The sequence below is a fragment of the Hakea prostrata genome, chromosome 4 (assembly GCF_041222555.1).
Source record: "Hakea prostrata isolate BN-2017 chromosome 4, UWA_Hpros_2, whole genome shotgun sequence".
Lineage (NCBI taxonomy): Eukaryota > Viridiplantae > Streptophyta > Magnoliopsida > Proteales > Proteaceae > Hakea > Hakea prostrata.
In genome coordinates, this window is record NC_142603.1 from 45,426,315 (window position 1) to 45,454,279 (window position 27,965).

The window sequence follows — 27,965 nt, forward strand, 5'->3', positions numbered from 1 at the left end:
AAGCAATGGAAAACTTTCAGAACTCAATATGAAATTATGAAGTGTGAATTTATTTATGTTTAAAACAACACTATGAACTTATTGAAAAAAGTTTTATCATTTTGTAAGAATTTGAATCATATTTTATTACTATGAATTTTAGTTTTAATTTATTTAGTGATACTTTTATGTATTTTATTTTTTTATGAATTGATTTTTGATATTTTAGGATAAAGAAAGGACCAATCAGGGTCAAAGCCATTAATAGAATCAATCAAGGCTAGGGCTAAAAGAGGTCAATCAGGTCAACCACCCAATTAGGGTCAATTAGCGTGGGAATAGGCTTGGTTTAGCCCTGTAGGGCTTAGGGTTAGGGACAATAATCTTTGGCCTTGAATTAGGGTCGGTGAGGGAACCGACTCAAATTAGAACATATAGGGCTTTGCTTGCCCTTTTGCAGCCCTAACTCAAATGAAAATCAGATTCAAAGTTGCAAGATTCTGATTTCTAATTCCACTTTCTTATCTCCACTTGCAGTATAATTTTGGATCTACAACCATGTACCAAGGATCAAATGTCATCCACCACAGGTCAGTCCCAAGTCACTCATGATTCAGAATTTCGTATCCATAATGGAAAAGCTAACAACAACCATCTTCAAGACACAAAGAAATAAATAAATTGCAAAGCAAACCCAGCTAAATCTAAAGCCAGAAAAAGAAACCAAACTGTGCACTTGGTACGCAGAATCTCCAGACATGAGAGGAAAGAACAGGGGCAGCAATGTTCTTAGGCCACAGGTGCTGGTGCAGCAGGCTTCGGGTTGAGGAGTGGTTGAAGTGCCTTCACTACAATGGTCATGTTTGGCCGGAACTCAGATTCATACTGCACACACAAAGCTGCCACAGCCGCCAGCTGCATCAACCAAATACCATCACAATACCTTGTTAGCTTCTAAATTATCTGCCCACAATCCAATAATCCCTAAATGAAAGTTTCTATTTATGAAACCCCGTTAATACCACAAAATTCATCAAACATGGATTTAAAATAAACTTTTTTAAAATAAAAACAAAAAGAACAAGGCACCCAATATAAGTTCAGCCTGCAGCAATGCACAAGAACACCATCTGAGAAAAATATGAATAGGAGATCAATACCACTGACATCAATGAAATAATAAATGCCAGTACCAATTCTCAAAACCAAATATTGTTCTTATTTCATAGCAATTATCCTTTCAGAAGTTCACTGCCTCGCCATGTTCCACGTCGACACATGGTTGAGAATTCCACAAGGAAGCATCTTCCTACATTACTGGTCAACACTGCATCTTACCACGAAAGTTAACAGTAGAAAATAGAAATATCTTTTTTCCATTTAAACAACAAAGTTAATGAGTTATCATTTATCAACTATCAAGTATCAAATACAAATATACAAATACAATAACATTACACATCAAGTATTCAAGTCAACAAGTGATCAAAGTTCAAACTTCAAACTATCAAAGATTCAAAGTAAGAAATTGTTAAATGTCTTCAAAATTTTACAACCATAAGAATTAAGAAGATTACAACTTACAACTTACAACTTACAACTTACAAGACTAAGAGTATCACTCAACATTCCGCATCAATTGATTCTGAACGGTGGCCACATATGACTCCCAAGTCAATTGATCACTGAAATATATCACATATCGGTTTATATGATCAGTATATGTCTGCATGTCACAATACTGGAGGAATAGCAGTCTAGGATAACCGTCAATCATGGGTGGGTGAAAGAGCCACTGTTGTTGTTGTTGTTCATATAGTTGTTGAGTATTTGGGTACGGGTTTCTAAACCACTCATTTAACAACCCACCTTCACTCCCATATGCGTACTCTCCAGGTGAAGGGTCTTGAGGAATAGTATGACCTCCATAAGAAGAATACCCATTGTAATTTGACCCGGTGCTGTGATCCCCGTATTGGTACCCCGATGACAAGCTCTGCTGTTGTGAATCACTCTGATCTAGGCGCATGCTTCCCATGTTCAATTCAAGATCATGCATGCTCGCATCATCATTCGGTTGTCCCTGCCCTTGTTTTGACCTGCTCTTCCTACTCCTACTATAAGCCCGAGAGATAGGGGAACTGTGGCTCACATGTGTCGCATGACTCGGACCTGGTGGAGGTGAGTCAGGTGACTCCCTTTGTTGACGCTGACTTCCACCAAAAACACGACCAGCCTGACTGCCTCCATGACTCGAACTCAATGGCTGACTTAGGCCACTTGGCCGTCTGGTATCATCGGCATCATCTGAATCCCCACTACTAGTTGTCACCTCAGTTGTTTCAAGTCGACCGGTGGCTCCACAAATGGTACAGACTGATCCTTCCGATGCCGCTACAAGAGCCCGACCCTCATCGAAGATAGGTGCTCGACCACAAGATTCGGGGCCCATAGAAGCGGCAATGGTAGGATCGGGCTGCCCTTCTAGCCCATCCAAAGACCTTGGGCCACCTCGATCCCTAACCCACTGATATATGACATCATCTTCCTCATCTTCTGCGGGGGGCTCGTGGAATATATCAGTCAACTCAATCGGTTCACAACTGTCGTCATCTATATTATCTTGTATGTGCCCTACTCTCAATCTCATGTTGTAATGCACATACACTAAGTCCTCGAGCCTCTTACTCCCCAATCTGTTCAGTAACTTACTATGGATGAGCGAGAAGGTGCTCTAGTTCCTCTCGCAACATGAGGATGAGCAAGTCTGTGAGAGTACTTCAGTTGCTATGTCTCTGAGATTTGGCGCACTAGTTCCATATAGAAACCACCGATCACTGCATAACCAAAAATAAGAATGCATTAGGCAAGTAAATCTTTATATTTATATAACTTATCAGTTATCATTTATAGAGTTATAGTCTATAGACTTATAGACTTAATGACTTATAGAGTAGTGAACTATTTACCAGGATCAGTTTTTTTCCTAGTTGCAAGCTGAGAAGGCTTTCCAAAACTCCCGGAGGCATCCCTAAACTCCCCGATCCGTACACCAATTCTTCAATTATTGTATTATGTATATGCTTAATGCACTAATGCAAGAAGTTGAAGAAACAATTGAATAAGTTCTCACCTCCCCATTAATTGTCCCTTGCATGACGGGATTTGACACAAGCTTCTCCACCACCTCTTGCACCGCAGTCATCAACTTTACATCAAGCCCCAGATCATTCTTGTAATGGTACTTTGGGTTGAGGTAGTAAGCTTGCATTGTGGAAATAAAAAATTTGGTTAGTGACTTAGTGATTTGGTTGTTTACTTGTTTATAAATTATAAGTTATAAGTTATAACAAATAAAGAATGTAAATTAAAGTATACAACAAAAACTTAAAGACTTAAAAGTGACTCACCAGCCAAGTGCAAAGGATGCATCAAGTGCATCTCCCATCTATTATCGATGATCCTCTCGTAGGATTTGAAGGTGCTAGGGGCAACAACTCTAATCAACTCTTTCATTTGCTGGAGGGCAGCATATATGTGGGGCATTGTGGGCTTCTTTTCCAAATCCATCATCCTTAAAACAAACACAATAGGCTCTATAATGCCCAGTGTCCTATTCAATTGCCTCTCCAAAGGAATCATCAACAATGGTTTGTTGGGCTAGTACTGCATTAGGATGGCTAAATCCACGCCAACCAAACCACTCCTCACTTGCAAACATGTGCCGAAGACCCACCACTTTCTTCTAGAAGCTTTTCAGAGCTACATAGTTGGTGGCGAATCTAGTAAATCCAGGTCTGACTAGATCACCCTTATAGTGGTTCCTCATCATCTTCAGCACATAACCATGGTTATAAATAAAATTACTTACCCTTCTAGCCCTCTCAACCACAGTATTGATTGACTTTCTTTTCCCCAAGTCCTTCAACATAAGATCAATCGAATGAGCAACACATGGTGTCCAAAAGAGGTGGATCCTACTGCTCTTCTTCCTCATCAACATTTCACCAGCTTTTTTGAAGTTAGCACCATTATCTGTGACAATTTGGACAACATTCTTTGGCCCTACCTCGAGGACCACCTCCCTAAGAAGCTTGTAAAGGTAGTCAGCATCTTTGATCTAATCTGAGACATCCATTGACTTAAGGAAGGATGTATTTTCATTGCAGCTCACCATGAAATTAATGATGGACTGTCTAGTAGGACCAGTCCATCCATCAGCCATCACAGTAACACCAAATGTACTCCATTTTTCCTTTAATGTACCAATGTATTCATCCACCTCCTGCTTTACCTTGGGTAAATAATTATTCATTACTTCCCAAGCTGTTGGGCCTTTAACCCCTACACCGCCCTAGCAACTGCATTGATCATCCCCTGATAGTATGGTGTTTTGGCTACATTGGGTGCAACGTTGTTATAGAGCATGAATTTGCTGATTGATAACCTAGCTTCCTCCTCCCTACTGCCTTCTCTACCTCCAGCAAACATATAGGGAATGCTTCTTTGATAGATGTCTTGTTGGTTGAAGAGGGAGGGGTCTTGGTCAAATGTGGAATCATAATGTCTAGTCTTCCTCCTCCTCCTTTCGGTCCTCTCAGTCTCAGATCCCTGAAAACTATGTCTAGGTGGCATGGATGCCCCTGACCCCGAACCACCAGCTCCCCTTGTTTGTTCATATTGCCTCACACTCTCAGCATGTAAGGATTGTCTGCTAGCTTCCATTGCAGCCTTCATCTGTCTCCATTCGGCTCGTGACTCAACACCCATAACCCTCCTCCTCTCTTCATCATCGCTTGACTCCTCATCAACATCAAAAGTAGGTCTAGATAGCACTGTATCCTCAAATTCCCTTTGCTTTTGTGCCATCTCTTCCTTTTTTTGTTTCCCTCCCCTTAAAGTTGTTGCAATTGCTTTTTGCACTTCATAAGGAACCCTGGGACACTTGGCAACATCTTTATAACCACCAGCCAAATGTTGCTTTAATCTGGTTGAACCACCAAAATTCAAAATCTTGAGGCAATACTTGCATCGGGATTTCTTCTTGTCAGCAATCAGTGGATCCCCATGTTGCCAAGCAATGTCCTAAGTCCCACTACCAGTGCCACCACTCCCACTAGTTTCCATTTAAGATTTAAATGTACAGCACTGAAAGTCTGAAATACATACATGAATCATGAATATTCCCAAATAATCATTAAAATAATTTTTAGATACATAAAAACATGTAAAAACAATTTATAAAATAACAAAACACACACTTTGGTCTAAGATAACATATATACACTGCTCAAACAAACATGTTAGTATTTTTAAAATAAACTACATAATATGAGCATCATTTAAAAAAAACAGATAAATTTTTAATAACATATTATTTTTTATAATTATTTTATGTAAAAATAATTTATAAAACAACAAAACACACACTTTGTTCTAAGATAACATATATACAATGCTCACTAAGACATGTTTGTATTTTTAAAATAAACTACATAATATAAGCATCATTTAAAAAAAAAAAAGATAATTTTTTAATAACATATTATTTTTTATAATTATTTTATTTAATTATTTAAATAAAAATAAATACAGCAAGCATGATAATCAAAATATTAATACATGAGATTGTAGACCTCTAAATGTTGTTTAACATAAATAATAATCACATTCATATCATAAGTATTTATTTATAATCTTTAAATTTTAATTTTTTAGATAATATATTTTTTAAATACGAAAATTCAAAAAAAAAATAATAATAGAAAATTTAAAAAAAAAATTCCATTAAAGCGTAGATCAAAGCTTGATCATCAACATATATTTATATCACAGTCATACAATCATTGTAGAACCTAGTATTTGAAAAAAAAATTCAAATTTGGGGGAAAATCTTACATTTCTTGAAGATCCCTTGAAATAGGCTTGAATCACTACAAATATGCTTGAATTTGTTGTTGTAGATGAGTTGCTGATGTTGCTATGTTGAATCCCCCAACAAATTCCGGCCAAAAATTGAGTTTTCTGGCCAAAATTATGCTTCCAGCGAGATAGAGGCTCGAGAGAGGCGACATATGCCTCTCTCGAGCGAGACAGGGGCTTTAAAAATCCCCTAAAGCAGCCAAAATAGTCCCGTTAGAGAGATCTTGCCGAGATATTGGCGAGATCTCGCGAGATGGGCGAGATCCTGCCAGAGATCTCGTCTCGCCTCTCACAAAAGGCGAGATATCTCGCGAGATCTCGCCGAGATCTCCCACCATGTCTGATAGTATGAAGGTGTTTGAATATTGGGCATTGCAGGAGCTGAAGCATTATTTGCGGACATTGGGCACTCCACTGTTAGATCAATCCAGACAAGTATGTGTTCAGTTACATTCCCACCTCTTATCTTGGCATCTACTGGCCAAGCATCCTACCTCCGTAAACATAACAGCAACGTAGGAGACGTTTTTTATAACTCTATTCCAGGTGAACTTTGCAGTCTTTTAGGTCTGTTTTTGGGGTTGAAAGACAAATTCTTAGTTACAGAGTTAAAATAATGCTGCAGGTTCTTTGTATTGGCCAATGTTTGTGGAACCTGTTATGTCGGCAATCATAGCCAGCCAACCACCTTCTCTATCATTGAACAGTCACTTTCGCTTGGAGACTTGCGGCTTGCCTCATGTGAAGATAGTCCACACATCAGCCAAGTATAAAGGACAAGTATACATACCTGAGATCAATTACCTGCTATTGGCGGCTTTCCAGCAGTTACTTTGGTATCAAGACAACTGATCAGATTGGACATGCCTATGGTATAAACTATGAACCATCTCTGCTTCTCAAGTTTTATGGACATCAGATTTGGTTTTGTTTCCACTCATAAAAATCCTTGTTTCTCTGCTTTTGTCTAGGGACTGCTTTGGTGTCTGTGATGACTCTCACATCAGCCTCTTTAGTACTGATCATGATAATGATATGGAAAACCTACATGCTCTTTGTAATTGCTTATGTTCTAGTCATTGGATCAGTTGAACTTCTTTCTCTATGTTCAGTTCTCTACAAATTTGATCAAAGTGGGTATCTTCCCTTGGCATTCGCTGTGGACCTAATGTTCATAATGTTCACATGAAACTATGTACTCTGCAAGAAGTACTATTATGAGCAAGACCACAAGGTTTCCTCTTAAAATCTCAAAGATATAGCCTCAGACACCAAACTTAAACAGGGTCCCTGGACTTGCAGCCTTCTTCTTTGAGCTAGTACAAGGGATCCCACCAATCTTCAGGCACTACATTGCAAATGTACCAGCATTCCACTCTATCGTTGTGTTTGTCTCTCTACCAAATCCCTACTCATAAGTAAGGTTCCTGTTGATTAAAGGTTTCTATTCAGGCAAGTTGAGCCACATGAACTGATGTAAACCAAGGAGTGGATCCATGAGATTTCAGAATTTCCTTATTTTCGGTAATTCTAGGGTTTCAAGTTTAGCATGGGTAATTTTGGTAAGCCATGGGAACTTCCAAAGGGGTAAGAATCTGGTCTGACGGATCCAGGAATATTTAGGAAGGGTTCAAAATTCCCATGGGATGAGAAGGAAATAGTTTAAGGGTTGGTTCAGACTTGAGGAAAGGATTGGGAACTTCTCCAAGACACTCTCTTTTCTTATCGTTTTTCTTTTTATTGTTCTTATCACTCTTTCTTCCTCTCTTTATTTCTCTTCTGTTTTTTCTTCTTTTTTCCTGCACTTTCTTTTTTCTGTTTTTTCTGCCAAAAACAGAACAGCGAAAGAGGGGAGAGGGAATTTAGAGGGCATCCAGAGGGCTTGGGAGGGGGGAAATTAACTCCAGAGTAGTCGCAGGAGGTTAGAAAAGGGATTCCTGACCTGAACAGAGAGGGAAAGGGGTTCTAGAGAGGCTGTGAAGGCCAGGGATTGCGTTTCCTGGGTTGTGCAGGAGAAGGGGAAGAAAGGGAGGGTCAATGCGCTGGAATGGTATTGAGGACATTGAGCACATCTTCTTCTCTTGCCCTTTCTCTAGTTCCCTTTGGAGAAAAGCCCTTGTTTCTATTTGGCCCTGCTCTCGTCGCTCATTTGGGTTTGATCGTGATTCCTCTTGGGTCTTGAGTAACTTTTCGGGTACCTCTATTTGCGACTGGATCGGTAGACTTGTTTTTTGTGCCATAATCCACCATCTGTGGTGGGAGCGTAATCGCAGGCGTTGGATGTCCAAACTCCAAATCCCGTTCTATTTATTTGATTTGGAATGCTATCCACTTTGATGTTTCAGCTACGATTTCCTCTATTCCCCATCCCCCAGTTGTTGATTCCCCAAGGAACAGGCTCATTGTTGTATCCTGGGGGCTCAACTCCCAATTACATCCCTCTCATTGACCTCTCCCTTTGGATCGATCTTGTATTTCGATGTTTCGTTTAATTTAATTATTTATTCATCCAAAAAAAGGGAGGGCCTGCAATGGGGAGAAAGGGGGCTGGACTTACTTGGAAACACCTGTTCTAAAATTCTGCATATAGAAGTTGAGCACCCTTGCTGAAATCAATGCTTGGAATTAGAACTGAACTTGCAAAACCAGAATGCACTAGAATTCACAACCGCAGGGTCCCCCTTGAAGGAACTCAGCCAAACCTACCTGGCTGTAAACTCTCAGATTTCTTTATTCATTCAAAACTTTTAAAAAAAACGAAATCTGTAGAAGACTTGAGAATTTATAGCCTTTTACAACTTTGAAACACAATCAAACTCCAATCCTAATTGACCTTAACTTAGGTTCCTTATCTAGCTAGAAGCCTTACCCAACAAACCCTATCCAGTAGAGAACTTATCCAACTTATTAAACACTTTAATTGGGACTCTTAATTAAACCAAATCCTAATCTGAAACAACCAACCCCCCCCCCCCAAAAAAAAAAAATTTAATTGGTAATCAAAAAGACAACTTTACTCCTAGAGGGGTGTGCACAGACCAGGGAGGACTAAGCCCCTTGCAGCTTCTGGTGGGCCTACTCTTTGTGTTCACATCATGAAATTTTTTCACTTTTATAACACTGAAAATTCATTGTACCCACGTTGCCTTTAATTATCTGAATTGCCAATTGTTATGGTCGAACATATGTTTTCTTCAAATATATGATCCGACCAGATAACTATGTTTGGAATCCTTGTCCATCTCAATCTCTTTCAATTACTGTTCGAGTAGAGTTTGATCTACAAAAAAGAGACACACTTCAAATACGACTCTGCAAACAAAAACTCCTCTGATAGACCGACCAACTAAGAATTATATAAAGAGGTATGGTTGTCATCATAAGGTATGCACTCTTGAGTTATTAAATACATCGAGAGATTGAGCTTGCTTCCTTTGTTCGTCTGAACTAACTTGTTCGTCGGAGACGAAACTCGACCACACCGGTCGAGCACATTTTTGTAGGTTCGAGCGTTCGACCAGGGGAGACCGAATTTTGCAACAACATTGGCGCCGTCTGTGGGAACGCATCAAAAAGTCATGGTGATACAAACAAGATCAATGCTGGGGGAAGGCAAGGAGAACAGAGGAGAGGAGGTCGACAAACAAAATCCTCCCCAAAAAACCACAGAGATTCCTCAGCATAAGGATCAGCCCGAGCACCCTGACCAATTGGCTACCAAAAATCAGATCGATGAATTACAAAAAACAACCGGAGATCAAATTGATGAACTCCAAAAGCAAGTTTCATCTCTAAACGAATTGGTTAGGGTAACGATGCGTCATCTAATTGCCCCAGGAGAGGATAATCAAGAAAATCTAGCTAATCTGGGGGGAACTAGAAAAGATCGACCACTCATGCCTGACCAAATTCCTCGACCATCGAGAGATTTGATCAAATGCATGGAAAAAGTGGGAGATAAAGTTTGAGCACCCGGAGAAGGAACATCAAAGACCCTCCTCTAGGGTTCAAGCAAGAAGATCAACATAGCAGCACTAATCACATGGACAATGTTCGACACGAAGAAGGAGAAAAGATAGCTCAAGCCGAAAGTACGAAGAACGTCAACAGGTAAATTGACGAATTAAAGGAAAAGCTAAAGAAGATGAAAGATTCAGGTAAAAATACTCTGTACTCAGTTCTCAAAAGAAATCCTTTTGTTAGAACAATTGTTGAGGCAAAGATGCCAAAGAGTTTCAAGTGTCCAACTTTTACCATGTTCGACGGAAGAAAGTGTCCCCGACACCACATTATGCATCACAAATCGGTAATGTCTTCTTATGAGCACAGTGAAGTTGCTATGTGTAAAATATTCCCAGCATCCTTAACTAGATCGGCATCTGAATGGTTCCTTGGGCTCCAAAACGGGTCGATCGAGGATTTCGACCATCTAGGTCGAATATTCTTGTCACGTTTTCAAAGTGGAATCAATGCTAAAAGAAGAGAGGATACTCTGTTCTCTATTAAGCAAGGTCGAACAGAATCAGTCAGAAGTTATCTACGAAGATTCAACAATTTGACCATCCGAATCGAGAATCTAGACGAGAAGATAGCTTTTCATGCTCTATATCAAGGGCTTACTCATGAAGGACTGCTCAAGCGCTTATTGCTGAACATGCCCGAAACATACACCAAATTACTGGAGCAATATAATAGGCAGGCAGAAATCTCAGAAACTCTGGAGTTGAGGAAGAAGGAACCGACCAACTCTAGCCGACCTGCTAATGGAGGTCGACCTGATCTACCACTGAACAGGTTTCCGACCAGAGAGGACGACCAGAAGCGACAAAGCAGCCAGAAAGAGAATATACTCCTCTCAAATTAAGGAGGTCAAAGATATTGATGCAAATAAAGAGTCAAGGGATACTTCAAAGACCTAACAAATTATATTCTCGACTAGAGGAGCATGACAGGAGAAAATATTGCGAGTATCACAAAGATCACGGTCATCGGACTGATGATTGCAGACAACTGAAAGAAGAAATTGAAAAGCTAATATCTCAGGGACAATTGAAGAAGTATGTTCGACCAGATCCAAACCTTACCAACCACCGATGGGAGGTAGGAAAAGAGCCAGATCCCCAATTAAAGAGGGAGGTCAAAACCTAAATAGAAATCAACCAAAGAAAGATGAAGATAACAATAAGTGATCACCTATTTACACAGTTTTTGGGGGACCAACCGAAGAATCTGCTCGACAGGCAAAAAGAAAAGCTCGATACATAGGGAATACAGAGATAGAAAGAGCAAAGGAAAAAACATCAGATCCAATTACTTTCTCATCCAAAGACATGCAAGGAGTTAAAACTCCTCATGATGATGCTTTGGTGATAAAAGTTATCCTGGCTAGAATTGAAGTTCATTAAGTTATGGTCGACACCGGTTCTTCAATGGATATCTGATCTCTTGAAGCTTTCAAAAAATTAAAGCTCGACGAAAGTATGCTTGTCCCATGTGGTGTTCATCTCTTCCGATTTACCGGATCATCAAGTCGAGCAGAAGGAACAATCAGGCTAGACCTTCGGGTAGGAGACCATCCCAGAGACAGGGTCGTCCAATAAAATTTTATGGTCGTCCGTGATCTGTCAGCTTACAATGTGATTCTCGGCCGACCAACCCTGTGTGCACTGGAAGCCGTGGTTTCGTCCTTACACATGAAGATGAAATTTCCAACTTCCAATGGTATCGGTGAATGCATTCTAGTCGACTCAGCTATGTCAACTATATGAGCAAGAAAGCTAAGACAAGTTCGACCATGTCAAGTAGAAATCAGGGATGATCGAGATGAAGATAACATGCAGAGAGCGGAACCAGTAGAGAAACTCAAAAGAATTATTCTCAATCTTGAAAAGCCAACCCAAGGAACTATGGTCGGAGCTGAACTGGAAGCAAATTCGAAGATCAAATTGACAAAATTTCTTAAGGCTAATGCCGACGTCTTTGTGTGGTCGGCAGAAGATATGCCAGGCATCGACAGACGGGTGGCCGAGCATAAGTTAAGCATCGATCCTCAGGTTAATTCCAGTTATTCAAAAACGGAGGAACTTCTCCGTGGAAAAACACGAGGCAATCAGAGCAGAAGTATAGAAGCTCAAAGAGTCAAATTTCATAAGAAGAATTGACCATCCCGCTTGGTTAGTTAACGTGGTTATGGTCAAAAAAGCAAATGGTAAGTGGCGGATGTGTACGGATTACACCGACCTCAACAAAGCATGTCTGAAAGATTCTTATCCTCTTCCCAGGATAGATTTCCTCATAGAAGCAACTGTCGGGCATGAAATGCTCAGTTTCATGGATGCATATTCTGGATATAATCAAATACTGATGCATTCGGATGATGAAAAATATACAGCCTTTATGACCGATAGAGACAGCTACTATTATAAGGTAATGCCTTTTGGTCTAAAGAATGCCATCCGGCTAATGAGAAGAAGAGTTTTGGTTCTTATCGGTGACCCTCTTTCGGGCGAGAGGGTCACCTTCACAAAGCCCGTTACGGCGGAGAAGGCTTTCGCGGTAATAATCCAATCAGTGCCCTCGAAAGGCTAGGATCCAGTACCGGGCCAATCCCAGTTCCTTGCAGAGCTACAGAATGTGCTTTTTATCCGAAAAGTAAAGCGAATTTCCAAAAAAGAATTTGCTTTCTTTTCGGAGCTGCTCCCAGCTCACACTATGGTGGAGGAGGTGCCGTGAAGATCTAAGAGTGTGAGCAGTACGAGCTAGAAGGCTCCCAGATTGGGCACTGGAAAGGCGGTTATGACATACTTACTACGTGTTCCACATCTCTTTCCTCAACATGCTTGGGAAAGGGAAAGCTCATCTCACCTGACATTCAACACGTAGCGGGTCAGCTAACTGGGTACCTTCAGGCGGTTTATGTTGACGACATGCTCGTCAAAGCAAAACCAAGGTCGACCACATAGCTGACCTTAAGGAGGTTTTCAATGTACTCCGAGCACATAAGATGAGGCTGAATCCAGAAAAATTTGCATTTGCAGTATCATCGGGAAAAATTTTGGGATTCATGGTATCTCAAAGGGGGATTGAAGCAAATCCAGAAAAAATTCAGGCAATCCTAGACATGAAAGCACCAAAAAACATCAAGGAAATACAAAGCTTAACAGGAAGGGTAGCTGCGCTGAACAGATTCATTGCTCGAGCAAGAGAAAAATTCTTACCTTTTTTCAAAGCTTTAAAAAAGATATCCAAGCAACAGGATGGAATTTGGGATGCAGAATGTCAAAAAGCTTTTAAAGAGTTTAAAGAAAAATTATCTCGACCACCACTTCTTGTTTGACTAGTCCAAGGTGGAGAGCTCTTGATCTACTTAGCCACCTCTCCTGAGGTTGTTAGTGCTATACTGGTCCAGGAAGAAAATAATATACAAAGCCCTGTTTATTATGTAAGCCATGAATTAGTCGATGTAGAAACCAGGTATCCAGAAGTGGACAAGCAAGCTTTAGCACTGGTAATAGCAGCTCGAAAGCTCCTACCATACTTCCAAGCACATCCAATTAAAGTTCTTACAAATTTTCCTCTGAAGAAAATTTTGCATCGACCTGACCTGGCCAGAAGACTCGTTACATGGGCAGTCGAACTTGGTGAGCATCAGATAGACTTCCGACCATCAAAGGACAAGCCTTAGCAGACTTCGTGGTCGAAACACAATGTATGACCGAACTACAAACCAATGACGAACAGGAAATGGAGACCGAACATAATTCCGATCACATCAACAGATGGATTCTGTCAGTGGATGGATCAAGCAATATCCAAGGTAGCGGAGCAGGCTTACTTCTTCAAAGTTCAGGAGGGTTTGAGATTAGATATGCTCTACGCTTCAAATTCAAAACTTCTAATAATGAAGCAAACTATGAAGCATTAGTGGCTGGCCTCAAATTAGCAAAGACTCTAGACATAAGAAATTTAGAAGTCAGAAGTGATTCACAATTAATTGTGAATCAAGTGAACGGGGTATACAAAGCAAAAGAGAAAAGGATGAGCAAATAAATATCTTGGCCTGGTCGACCAATACAAGCAACATTTCACGGACTTATTAATCAAACAAGTACCTTGAACAGAGAACGACCAGGCAGACGCACTTTCTCATTTAGCAACAGAAGAGCTAGACATTACAAAATCATCAATCTATCTAGAAGAGATTGTGAGTCCGAGCATATGTCTGATCGACTGTGTGCAGCTCCAAATTGAAGAAAGTTGGATGAATCCTATCATCCAATACCTGGCACACGATCAACTACCAGAGGACCAGAAAGAAGCTCGAGATGTAAAACAAAGGGCTGCACGATACACAATCAGAGGTCAATTATACAAGAAATCAATAACTCGACCACTCCTTCGTTGTTTAGGACCTCAAGAAGGTGGAAAAGTATTACAAGAAGTCCATTAAGGAATTTGTGGAGCACACATTGGAGCTCGAGCACTAGCAGACAAGATAATGCGGCAGGGATACTTTTGGCCGACCATGCAAGACGATGCAGCAAACTATGTCAAAAGATGTGATAAGTGCCAGGCCTATTCTAGCATACATCATGCCCCCACGGGACCATTGACATCAGAACTATTGCCTATTCCTTTTGCAAAATGGGGAATAGACTTCGTAGGGAAATTACCAAAAGCTTCCGGTGGCAGAGAGTATTTAGTAGTTGCAATTGACTACTTTACTAAATGGATAAAGGTGGAGCCTTTAGCTTCAATCAACACCAACCAAATGAAGAAACTCATCTCAAATAATATCATATACAGGTATGGAGCATGGAAGAAAATTCGATTGAAATGGTCGAAATTTCGATCGAAAATGCCTGCAAAAATCCAAATCGAAACGAAATGTATCCATATCGTTTCGTATCGACCGAAATTTCGGTCGATAGGAGTCGATATTTCGGCCCTATAACGACACTTCCACAGGTTATAAAATACCCAAAATCGAGTCATTTTTGACATTTCGAGCGATATCGCCCTCTGCATTTCGACCTCATTTGAAATTCTTGCTGATTTCTCTTGCTTTCATCCCATTCTACACCTAATTTCTAGTATTCCATTTCCTTCAAACACTTGATTTGCTCCTCCATTTGTGCATTTTCTCAAATCTTGCAAGGTGAGTAACCAACTTCCTCATTTTTTTATTTTTGTTTAATTTGTGCCTTAAATCATGTTAGATTGCTTCCAAATTTATATATGTTTACTTTTGAGTGTTGATCTATGAATTTGTAGTGTCAAAATTCTTTTTTGATTCTTCCTACTATTTTTTTATTTTTCTGTTATTAAAAATTATTTACTAAATTATGTATATTGTTAAAAATGTATATGTATAGTACATGTATAAGCTTTAAATGAATGTATGTGAGAGTTGAGACACCATATTGCAGTGATGGTGTTGAATTAATTTTTTTTTCTGTTAATTATGTAATTTTACTGTATTTAATATATATTTAAATAATTAAAAATATATATTTAAATATTAAAAAAATAATTAATTTCTGTTTAAATTTAAAAATAGAAGAGTATTAGTGGAAGCATGTATGCAATTTTTTAAGCATGTTGTGAATATTTTTAAGATAGTGTGTATTTTATACATTTTAAAATTATTTATATATTAAAAATAATTATATAGTTATAAATATATTTTTTTATATTTAAAAATAGGAGGTTATAATTAGAAGCATGTATGTCATTTTTGGAGCATATTGTGGAGCTTTTCAAGATACTTAGTGTGTTTCTTGTATCAGGCACTCTATTTTAAAGATGTCAGACATAGCTTGGGATCATGGGAGGCCACTGACAGCTGATAGGAGGAAGAGCGAGTGTAATTACTGCAAGAAACAAATAAGAAGAGGTGGGGCCACTGGATTGAAGGTGCATCTAGCTGGTGGCAACAGGGATGTAACAAGGTGCCCAAAGGTGCCTGTAGAGGTCAAGAGGGCAATGGCCTCATATATTAGTGGTGGAAAGCAAAAGAGGAAAGAGAAGAGAACACAGAGGGATGAGTTCGAGGATGCCTGCTTAGATGACCTTCCAGATCCTGAGGGTTATGGTAGGGATGAGTCAGGAGACAATGACCCTAATCCAGAGGCCGATCAGCTGAGGAGGGCGATGATGATGAGTAGGGAGCAACAAAGGATTGATGACATGAGGAGGCAACAGAGGGGTCTGGGTTGTGGGTCCTCTAGAGAGCCAGTAGGTATGGGAGGCACAGGTGGCTCCCAAGTCCCTATAAGGAGGTCTCAGAGTGTGAGGCAAGAGGCTCTTATCCCACGGGCCCCTACTAGGGGTCGAGCTTCCTCAGCACATCCTATAGATCCGGATCTTGAGATTCTTCCCAATGATCCGGCCCTATTTGCGAGGCCTGAGCATAAACAGAGAAAGTTGAAGCACTTATGGGGGAGTGTGAAGGAGAAAGTGGGGATGGCTTTCTCCAAATGGGCGCATTACCATAGGATTGATGATGAGCATAAACAGATCGATAAGCATTGATGATGCTAGAGACTCCACCTCCAGAGGATCCGGATGGAATAGGCCTGTAGAGTCCTCATATGATACTGTTGTGGAGAGTATTGGTTCTACCGAGTCGACTTATGGTTATGGTCCATAAGGACCATATGGTGTCCCTCCTGGCTATCAGATTCAGGGTCAAGCCAATTAGCCACGACTGGAGCCTTATGGTTATGGAGCGGCCTATGGAGCTTATGGTGTCCCTCCCACTATCGATTATCGGAGTCAGCCACTGCGACCTTATCAGTATCCTTATCCTTCTCCTGAGAGCCAGGGGCAGGGCGCTCTTTCAATTGTTGAGCAGATCTTCCACATTATTCCACAGCCACAAGGCCCACCACCACCAGTTCCTTTGAAGATTCACAACTTCCCACCGTTAGGGAATCTTATGCATGTGGATGAGGCCACATACAAAGGTGCAGTTCTTGACTATGTCCAAAACTATATGGGGCGGGGGCAAACATCATGGGAGTTATATTGTCATTTGTATGGGGTGCAGACGGAAGAGGGAGACCTTGAGGCTTGAATAGAATAGACTTATAAGTAATAACATTCCAGCTTCTTCTCTGATTCATGTACTATATAGTTGCAATGTTGGATGTTACATTTTCAGTAGTTTTTTAGTAAACTAGTAGTTTTATATGTTTATTATGCTTGAAATAGCTAGTATGCAAAAATCCAAATCAATTTGAGTGCATTTGAGGCTCGAAATTGAGTTTTTAATAATCAAGAAAAAAGAATCCAGTTTTGTCGAAATGTTCATTTCGATGGAATTTTTTAGCTTGGTATGGAGTACCCAAAATTCTTATATCTGACCACTGTAAGCAATTCGAGAATCACGAGTTCAAAAAGTTCTGCAAAGAAATGGGAATCGAACACAGGATGTCATCAGTAGCCTATCCTCAGAGCAATGGACAGGTAAAGGTAACAAACAGGATCATACTTAATGAATTAAAGAAAAGACTCGACCAGCTTAAAGGTCGATGGGTGGACGAACTACCCAGCGTACTCTGGTCATACCGGACAACACCCAGGTCGACCACCGGAGAATCACCATTCAGATTAGCTTATGGGGTCGAGGCTAGAGTTCCAATTGAAGTACAACTAGGATCTCTCCAAGAAGATGAATTCGACGAAGAAGCAAATATCGAAGGCATGAAGATCAACGTAGATCTCATTGATGAAATAAGAGATAAGGCTCAATATCGTCTCGAATAATATCAAAGGCGGGGTAGCTTCATATTACAATAGCAAATTTAAGATGAGACAATTTCTCCCAGGAGATCTGGTGCTTCGTCAATCAGCGGCGTCAGACCCGACCAATCAAGGAAAACTGGCTCCCAACTAGGAAGGCCCATACATTGTAATGCAACAAGTAGCTCCCGGGGCTTACAAGTTACGTGATCCAGTTACCGAGGAAACAATTCCTCGAACATGGCACGCGAGCAACCTCAGGAGATATTATCAGTAGCCAAATACATAAAAAGAGGAATCTTCTTCCAAATTCCATTTCTTTCAGAATTTTGCTATGAAGATACTACATTCAGTTTTTTTCAAGTTTTGTTCAACCTTTTCAAATAGCGATGCAGATAATTTTATTTTCCAGAAGTCAGAATGAAGTCTCATGAAAAAATCTCGTGGAAACTCCCAAAAGGAACTCCTTGTGCTCGGACAATCGAGCATAGACAGTTCCAAATTGAACTCCCTTGCTCAAACTCATGAAGTAAGGCAGTTCCAAAGATTGAACTCCCTTGCTCGAACTCATGAAGCAAGGCAATTCCCAAAGGACTCTCCTTGTGCTCGAAAAATCGGGTACAGGCAGTTCGAAAAATTGAACTCCCTTGCTGAACTCATGAAGCAAGGCAGTTCCAAAGATTGAACTCCCTTGCTCAAACTCATGAAGCAAGGCAGTTCCCAAAGGACTCTCCTTGTGCTCGGAAAATCGAGCACAGGCAATTCCAAAGATTGAACTCCCTTGCTCGAACTCATGAAGCAAGGCAGTTCCCAAAGGACTCTCCTTGTGCTCGATTTTTCGAGCACAGGCAATTCCAAAGATTGAACTCCCTTGCTCGAACTCATGAAGCAAGTCAGTTCCCAAAGGACTCTCCTTGTGCTCGAAAAACAGGCAGTTCCCAAAAATTAAACTCCCTTGCTCGAACTCATGAAGCAAGGCAGCTCCAAAAAATTGAACTCCCTTGCTCGAACTCATGAAGCAAGGCAGTTCCCAAAGGACTCTCCTTGTGCTCGATTTTTCATCGAGCACAAAAATCGAGCACTGACAGTTCCAAAAATTGAACTCCCTTGCTCAAACTCATGAAGCAAGGCAATTTAAAAAAATTGAACTCCCTTGCTCGAACTCATGAAGCAAGGCAGTTCCAAAAAATTGAACTCCCTTGCTCGAACTCATGAAGCAAGGCAGTTCCAAAAATTGAACTCCCTTGCTCGAACTCATGAAGCAAGTCAGTTCAAAAAGAACTCCCTACGTTCGGAGCGATGAACACAGAATTACAACGCAAGAACAGTCAAAGAAAATTCCTTTGGGTGATGAAGCACGAGCAAAAGCAAATACATCCAACTACATTTAAACATGACTTCTGAAGTTCCATGGTCGAACACAAAAAAATTTCAACCAAAATGACTTGAATCAAGTATTCAAAAAACAACAGATACATAAGGATCGAGCATAAAGAAGTCCGAACATAAAGGAAGTTCATCAACAAAGATAAGTAAAAAGACTACGCCGGGACATCCTTGACATGGTCAGCATTCTCCTCTTTTCCCGAGCCGTCATCATTATTGCCCGAAGCATTATCCTCTTTGACTTATTCCTCGGGAGCCGGATCCCAGTTTGAATCTAAAAAAGGCACGACTTCAACGGGATCATCGCTCGGGAAAGGAGCTTTGCCGACTGCCCACTGAGGTCTGGATATTGTCAACTCATCAAATAATTTCGGATCAACATAGTCTTTAAAGTCGGAAACATCTAAGGTTGGATAGCGGGATAAAACATCTTTATACGCACATCGCCGACCATAGTCTAATCCGGGCCGCGCAACTTCAACCATAAAATCCAAGAACTTCTTGGTTTGAACCCAACGCAAGATCACTTCATGTTTAAGCTCGTTGGGAATATCATCAAAAGAGGCTGGAGACGACTTGGATTTCACCTTCTTCCGCTTGGTAATAACAAAGGACCTTTCCTTAGATAAAGCCATAAGTCGATTAGAGTGCTCGGCCAAAGAACGTTCCTTTTGTTCCAACTTGTCCTGCAATGACTTTATAAGCTCGGACGAAGCCTTTGCTGACCCCTCCAGTTCGGCCACTTTAACGACCAAAACAGCTTCCTTCTCCTCCAAATTATCAACACGAGACTTACAGGAAGCAAGGTCGGACTCTTTCTTCTTCAAACTGTCTTTACATGAATGCAAAGATCGGTGGCCTTGACGACCAGTCTCCAAACATGACCCCAGAACTTGTGTCAAATTGCAAAGCATCCTACAAAAAAACAAGTAGTTAAGAATTCACCCTTACTTGGTCAAAAAATATAGAAGTAAGAAGAGGTCGAAACTTACTTGGTAGCAAAGTCATATCGCACAAGAGGATTCAATCCACCCATATACTTCTGGTCGACTGGAAACAAGACATTGGGAAGCCATTCCTTTGCAACAGAAATTCCGGTCTGGTTATTGTTGAGAACTCTAGACTCGGTTGTCAAAGACCAATTTGGACGAAGTAAAGGAGGACGAGGAGAACCGCTACGTCTCAAGCTGGTAGCCACACCTCGAGCAGAAGAACTTGGAGAATTAGGAAGAACTGAAGACTCTTTGTGCATAACTTCTTCACTGGTAGGATCTTCAGTACAAGCACACTTCTCAACAGACGCGACCATGGTAGCACCAGACCTCTTAGGTGGTCGAGGAGGATGACCAGAAGCCGTTGAACCTTTCGATTTGGTACTCCTCGACCTATCCGGCTTGGCCGGATGTTTCTCAGAAACTTCCTTCAGCTTGGAAGCCGCAGCCTTGGCGTAACCAGCTGGATTCAGCCGCACTGCAAAAAGGAAGATGAAACAATTATAAACCGACCAAAGAGCGTGATATCAAAAGGAACCAACAAACAAAACTTACCGGGCAAAAAACCCCAAAAAGATAGTATCTCTAAATGCTCGGGAGAGAAGCCATTCACAGCTCGGAAATTTTTGTTCTCAGTAGGGATGCTCAGGATCCGCTCCTTTGCTCATTCTTCGGGGGGAGAAAGATGTGGGAGTTTGTTTGACTTTTTAAGAAGAGATCGACCCCAAGAGGTCGGAAATGAGGGAGTACAAGAGGTCCGAACATAAAAAAATTTGGGACGCCACCCCTTAGTATTAGAAGGCAAGGTCCCATTGGCAACAAAATTCCTTTTCCAACCGGTCTAACGGGACGAGCGTTTGGACAGGTAATACCAACCAGATTGCTCCATTTTCTTAGCCATAAAAAAATACAGGAAGAGAGCAAGGGAAGGTCGAACATTCACCTCAGGTTGTTGGCAAAATCCCATAAAACATATCAAGTTCCTCCAACTGTTTGGGGCCTACATCCCCGGGCAAATTCCAAAATGGCAAAGAATGTCTGAGAAAATAGGATGTACATAAAACCACTTTTCAAAGAATCTTCATAAAGAACGAACTCCCCGGGGCGACACACATTGGCTCGGTCAGATTTTGAAGGTACTCGAAGGATGAACTCAGAAGGAATGTCATATCTTGCTCGAATGATCTCTAACTTATCCTCATTCATCTCAGAAGTCCTAAAGGCAGGACCTAACTTGTTAGGGTCGAACTCAATGTGGTCAGGAGATGGTTTTTTAGCTCGCTCAGCTTCGTACTGGTCGGGAGTTAAAACTATCAATCCATCGCTGCCTAACAGCTTTGAATTTTGCTCAAGCACTAAGACCCGAACTGTTGGTAGGAGCAGAATAAGGTCGAGACTGAACCTCGGGCTCCTCACATAAATTCCCAGAAGGGTCTCTAGAAGAATGGGAAGGGTTCTGACTTTCAATACTGATATGATCGGAACCTGACCGACCACCAGTCTCATGGTTGGATGCTGTTTGGTTACTGTGAGATTGACCAGAATACGATCGACCACTAAGGTCTTGGTCGGAATTTTCTGTTCTGCCTGAGCCACTCTGAGAAATTTCTGAAATACCCATGGAAGGAGAATGAATACGGGGTTTCCTAGCCAAAAAAAAATTTCCCAACCATAGAAGGTATGTGAAACTAACTACGAAGGGAAACAGAAAAGAAACGAAAGGGAAGTATAAGGAAACCTAAAGAAATGTTCTAAAAGTGAACAGCACAGAGAAGACATGACAAAAATGAAAGAGTGACATTACAAAATGCTAAAGGCATGCTAAAGGAAAAACAAAGAAAAAAGAGAAGTGGAGGAAACTTACTTGTAGAGACAGAGACTCTCGCGAGCAGAAAACGTCTTCAGCAACTTCTGGTAAAACGAAGATGTCTCTACCAACCTCAGTCGTCAATGATAATCGAAAGAGAGCAAAAGAAGGGTAGAACAAAGGTTCACGACAGAAAAAGTACAACGCAGGAAGAACACTTCAAAGAGAGGAGAAGAAAAAATCAGAAATGGAAAGACGAAGTGAAAAGAGGCTACTTTTATATATCTCCTTAGATTCTAATCCAAAGGAGCAAAATGAAGGGAAATCTAAGGGCTCACAATGCGAGACCTTTAGAATCCTAAAAAATTCTGATCAAATGGATCATAGAAATTCTTGTGCATCTTGATCAAAGAGTTCATATTACAAAAGTTATTATCGCTTGGATTCGCAGCCACATGGAAGAGCCATCATTAATCCAAAAGTGGCTGACATTACTTTGCACACACGTGGCGTGATTTTGGGAAACTTGCTACACCCATTATGTCAAATCCAACTGTCACACCCTTCATTTGTCTTCTCGAGAAAATTGTCTGGAAATACGTACAAGATTTTCTTTTGGCAGAGCGAAGGGAGATCAAGAGTCTCGCACACCGAACATGGAAATATTCGAGCATGAGAGACTGAGGGGCTTATGTTATGGTCGAACCAGTCAAACCGGGTTATATGGTCGAACATATGTTTTCTTCAAATATATGGTCCGACCAGATAACTATGTTCGGAATCCTTGTCCATCTCAATCTCTTTCAAGTACTGTTCGAGTAGAGTTTGATCTATGAAAAAGAGACACACTTCAAATATGACTCTGCCCGATCATGACTAAAGTTACAAACTAGATATTCTGTCTTTGATATACTAAGTTTAAAGCCTTTTGATTATGAAGCAACTCTCCATGATTTTAAAAGAACATGCGCTTTAAATACCACTGCAAAACAACTGAAATTGATTTTTATAGAAAAATCAAAAACAGGTCTCAACTGTTTTTTATTTTTGTACTTTTTTCAAGCCTTCACAAATAGAAATAAGCTGTATAAATTGAACCAAACACTACAATTTATATTTCTTTGGTGAAAATCAAAAAGAAAGACTATACCAAAGAGCGATTTTGCTTCAGAACTGAACCAAAGAGTGACTTATCTGCCTGATGTATTTTCGTGCATACAGGTGAATTTATCTTAAACTATCATCTACCTAGGGATCCAAGTTCAATGGTTTCTAGTAGGAAGGTTGCACATATTGGCTATTGCAATTTCCTTTTAATCCTCCAATGAACATAGAATTGAAAGTACAGTTCCCTTTTACCTTTGCAGCCATCACACCTGAGGCCATTGAAAATAAAACACATCAAATTGATAATACTGACACATACACCCAAAAGACTGTGTAGCCACAGGAAAACAACTCAGAAATTAGACCAGGATTCAAAATCCTCTGAAATAGTTTTCAGAGGAAAACAAATAAGTGTACGAGCAATTGTTCTCTGGAAGATTCAATCAGATATTTAGAACTTTGAACCAATTCTAAAAATTAAACAAGCACCCACTGAGTTGAGTAATTGCAACTTGTTGGCGGCAGAACTAGGAAATGGCCTGATGTATCCAGCCCCAAGCAGTCCCGAAAGAGCCTAGAAGGGGCCGAAGCCCATCCGAAATAGGGCCAAAACTGACCAAGGAGCAAAATGATCATTTTCATGCCTTGGATCAAGTCTATTTAGTAGGGTTAAGTTCAGAATAATTTCTGATTCTTAATTCTGGTTTTATTTTCTAAATTGGAGTCTTGGTGGTTAAGCAAGTATTGTTTCCTTTTGGTTTTGAAATCCAAGTTGGAAAGAGTCAAAGAATTGTTTCCTTTTTAAGAAGCCCTACTTTTAAGGATAACTTCTATTAGGAAGAATTATTTCCTTTTTGGGTCCAGTTTGTTTGTAACTTAGTTGCTTAGATCTTAAGTTATCTAAGCAGCATTAGGTGACCTAAAGTGTTTAAATGACATCTCAGATCCAACAGCTGAGATCGCATAGTAGCATGGTTGTCAAAGCATCTACCTAGGCGGCAAGGCGACTTTTCAACCGCCTTGTTTTGAACCACTTTGTTAACATGCAATTTTTTTCCCTCTTTTTCACCTAATTGCAACCATTTTTTCGCCTTGGGCACCTTCTTGCCGCCTAGACACCAAAACAGTCGCCTTTTTTACAATTTGTACATTATAATATTTTTTCTTGATTTTTTTAAAAATCAAATATTATTCTACAAAGCTGTATACGAACTTAACAGTTAGTCATTTCAGAATCGGAAATCAATGAATCATTAAATGGATAAGGCACTCATTTGGCATCACACTATCATAGAGATAAGTAAACATGTAAAATTATTACCTTTCATTTTCATACTTATAATTTGACATAGTTTATAGTCATATGTTATGATGCTTGTGTTCTTTTTTGCATAATCTTTCATAATTATGACTCTTGAATGCTTGTTTTGTTAGATGAATGTGATTCTTGAACGTTTGTTTAGCTTATAATAAAAATTATCAGCTTAAAAGTAGTTGTATTGAAAAAAATTTGATCCAACTGCTTTGGTTGCCTTATTGCCACCTAGCCGCCGCTTTGTCGCTTAATCGCCTAGACAGAGCTCCAACAATTTTGGTCACTTTGCCGCCTTGACAACCTTGAATTAGATTCCTTTTAATAAGCGTTTTAGAGTCCAAGTTAAGTTGTGATGGGACCCTAACAGTTAGGGTAACCCAGTATGAGTAAGAGTCCTTTGTTTCAGGCTATAAATAGCTTTTTCTAGTATAAGTTATTTTCAAATTTGATTGATTGAATGAATTAAATTTTGAGAAAATAGACTAGTGTAGTTGTGGGATCCCTGGGAGGGTGACTTGCGGCTGGTATTGTGCATTGTGTCTCCCACTTCAAGGTTTTCTTCATGACTTCAAGCATTTAAACACGAAGATTTCTGCAGTTCTTCAACTACATGTGAAATACCCCCACCCAAACCCTAACCACATCTCTCAGTCCGCAGCCTTCTGAACCCATCCCTTTAGTTTCAGACCTTAGGAGCAGCCTAACCCCATCACAAATACCCTCTCACCCTTCCCTTTAGTTTTATGAAAATTTCAGCCCTTCCCTAGGCCCTAGAAGCCATCTCCAATCCTCTTCTTCTTCCCCATGTTTACAGTCCTAATCCTAATAGGAAAACCATATTCCCAGCCCCAATCGAACCCTTTCCCTTCCCTTTTGGTTGCCCTTAAGCTTAGAACACTGTCAATTCATTTTCTTCCTTGAACTGCAGAATTTTCCAGAAATTCAGAATCTGAAATTTCTCAAGTCCTAACCATCAGATCTGGTTCTGGTTGAAAAACACCTATAGGAAACAGTTCTGAATATTAGCACCAGCAACCCTATCCCTTTCCCCCTCCCAACCGAAACCCATTCCCATAACCCTAACCCTAACCAAGTCCTGCTGGCCAAGGACTGGAAATTCCAAATCTGAGTTTGAATTCCTATTAAATTTCAGACCTGAAATCACAATCCCAGCAGCCTTATAACCCTCAAAAACCCTTAGCCAAAGCGTCTAGAAATCCTAGTGAGTATTGGTTCTTACTCAAGAGGGTCCTAGTTAACAAACCCTAAACCTAGGTTTACATCATGGCCTCACCCGTGAAAAAGTGGGTTAGGGGCTTTGTTGTATATTTGCCTCTCTAGGACCTTGCACAAGACAAGCATCGTGCACCAGGATGCTCTTTAGAGTAGCAATTTCAGTTTATTAGCAAACTTAGTGCTCAAGTTCTTGGGCCTAAGAGGTTGACATTAATGGACATTACTTTCTAAATCGGAAGCATGCTATAGGATCGACAAAAGAAGATAATAAGCGGCAGAATAATTAGGATTGAATCAACCAATTGTGCACTTCTCTGGAGAAACTATAATCAGATGTCAATACTTTGATAGTGTAGATTAATCAAAGTCCAGGCATACTTATGTTTAACCCCGCCCAGAGGAGGGGGGGACCTTACCTCCAACCGTACAACTAAAGTAACCATTTATCAACAGAATCTAGCAGAGAACACTGTTCTCCACTTGAGTACATTAAGCTTCAAAACATGTCTATTATAGCCACACACTCAAATGTTGAACAAGCGATAATTCTTAAAAGGCATGATCCATGTGTGGAAAAAAAATTCAAATAAAACAAAACAAATAAATTATTGTCATGACAACTAAACAACTTTATGCATAAAATAGAGCCAATGAAATCCAAAACAGACTTTACTCAGGTAACAAGAGAATAAAAGCAGGAAATGGCGTAAACTACTAGGAACAAATAAATCCTGAGTCAATAAAGAAGAGAAACGCATACCAGAAACTGCAAGATGCTCCTTCTTTAAAGTGCTCTGATGATGCTTGATGTTTTCACGCCCTTGATTCCGATGTCTAGTAGATGTCGTGCCTTCAGGCTCCTGAGCAACGGAAGGCCCCAACCTGTGGTATATTTCATTCCACATAATTCCTTGTTGTTCAACATCAACATACCTCAGAGCTTCTAGTTCATTCCTCGAATAGCTTATCTTTGATCCATCACCTCTGTTTAGGAAACCAATTCGAGCTTCACTGTCAAGGCTAAGCATATCCGGATTTTTATTTCCATCAGAAGCCTCCATGCCTTTCCCCAAACTCTGATTCTAAGGGATTCTTTATTCAACTAATTTCTGAAAGTTGAAGATTACAGAGAACTTCAAGTCTTGAAGTAAAGAACCCAAGCGTTTGTGGTTTTCAACCCAGTATCCCATAAGACATTCACGCCACAACGACTCTTCCAGTCTTCCTAGTTCCGGGAACTCTTGGGGAAACAGGTTTAATCTTGCTGACTAACAAACCCTTTTAAAGAATGAGAAAACACAGGTTATTCAAGCTCTTAATGATCTCTTGTTGACAAAATCTCCTCTCTGCCTCTTCCTAACTCTTCCGATGAATGGGTCCTTCTTCTCTCTCCCTCTGGCGAATTCACCACCAAGAAAACTTATCTTTAAGATTTCTTCCCCTAGTCTCAATCTTGGTAGACATGTAACCCTCAGTTATTCATTCAGACTCAGCGTTGTGGTTTCCAGCAAAATCTACACAGTTTTGATCCAAGAATAAAAGCTGCTGAGGTTAGAGGAGATGGCATACAGGGGTTTAATGGAATTGAAATAGAGGGATATCTTGCTCTTTGAGGGAAATCTTGCTCTTTGAGGGAAATCTTACCGAGTTTTGTTTCTGTTCATTCACAAAAACATGTCTCACATTTCTTTTAAAGGTGTCCCTCAAGAGTCTCAGACCATTTTTTCCAAACCTTTCTGGACATGAAGTGGGGTGGGAAAAATAGGGTTTGAAAAGTAATTTTTATATAAAATCACAAAGTATGATTTATATAATTCATTGGAGTAAAAAAAAAATGAGTAATTCTTTGCTAAAGTGGTATGCTAAATATTTCTCGTCCCATTCATTTTTAAGTCTCTTAAATTTATAGAAAGTAAAGAAAATATTAAAAGTGAGATCCAAATAAAAACTTTTTCAAAAAATTCTTTTATTTCCTTTCTTTTTCTATTCTCTACCAAGTTACATGTGAATCTCATATGTTTATTTTTTCTACTTATTTCTCCAAAAAATGGTGCATTTAAAGAACAAAAAGAGAACCGTCTTATCAAATGCCCTTAACCTGTTATTTCATTCTTTAAAACCAAAAGAACAACAGAAACATTCTTTAATGCACCTTATTTTTCTCTAATTCTTGGGCAAAATTACATGGGTAGTTTGGCCTCTAGCTTTTAGGGATTATATGCTACTACCTCTAGAATTTTCAAAACAAGCTTTTGTCTAAGGGGGAAAAAATGAAAAAGATAAGGGAAGCACCACCCCTCGATTTATCCTCTAATTTTAATGTCACTCCTTGAATTATTCAATTTATCAATCAGACCCTCAATTACTAACACTATAATTAGTCTTAGTTAATTCTTATTTATCCATTTTCAATATCATCCCCACATTCTAAGGGAATAAGATGGCGAAGTAGAGGAAAACAAAAAAATATTCGTTC

The 27,965-nt window shown here is 40.0% G+C and overlaps 1 protein-coding gene across 1 annotated transcript; it reads right to left on the reverse strand.

Annotated features, from left to right (window-relative positions):
- Positions 1 to 518: 518 nt before the first annotated feature.
- LOC149019106 (uncharacterized) lies at positions 519 to 27,047 on the reverse strand. The gene is made up of 2 exons (XM_089153173.1): positions 26,250 to 27,047; positions 519 to 894 (listed from the first exon to the last, which is right to left on the reverse strand). Exons 1-2 carry the CDS (start codon positions 26,548 to 26,550, stop codon positions 860 to 862), a joined length of 336 nt encoding a protein of 111 aa, XP_089009299.1. The 5' UTR covers positions 26,551 to 27,047; the 3' UTR covers positions 519 to 859.
- Between the last annotated feature and the right edge of the window lie 918 nt (positions 27,048 to 27,965).

What these genes read in the sequence shown, in the direction of transcription:
- LOC149019106 (XM_089153173.1), bottom strand. Translation starts at nt 26,550, where the DNA reads ATGGAGGCTTCTGATGGAAATAAAAATCCGGATATGCTTAGCCTTGAC. An exon ending in GGAGCATCTTGCAGTTTCTG is followed by an intron (nt 895 to 26,249) that starts GTATGCGTTTCT and finishes TGGTTGATGCAG; the next exon opens with CTGGCGGCTGTGGCAGCTTT.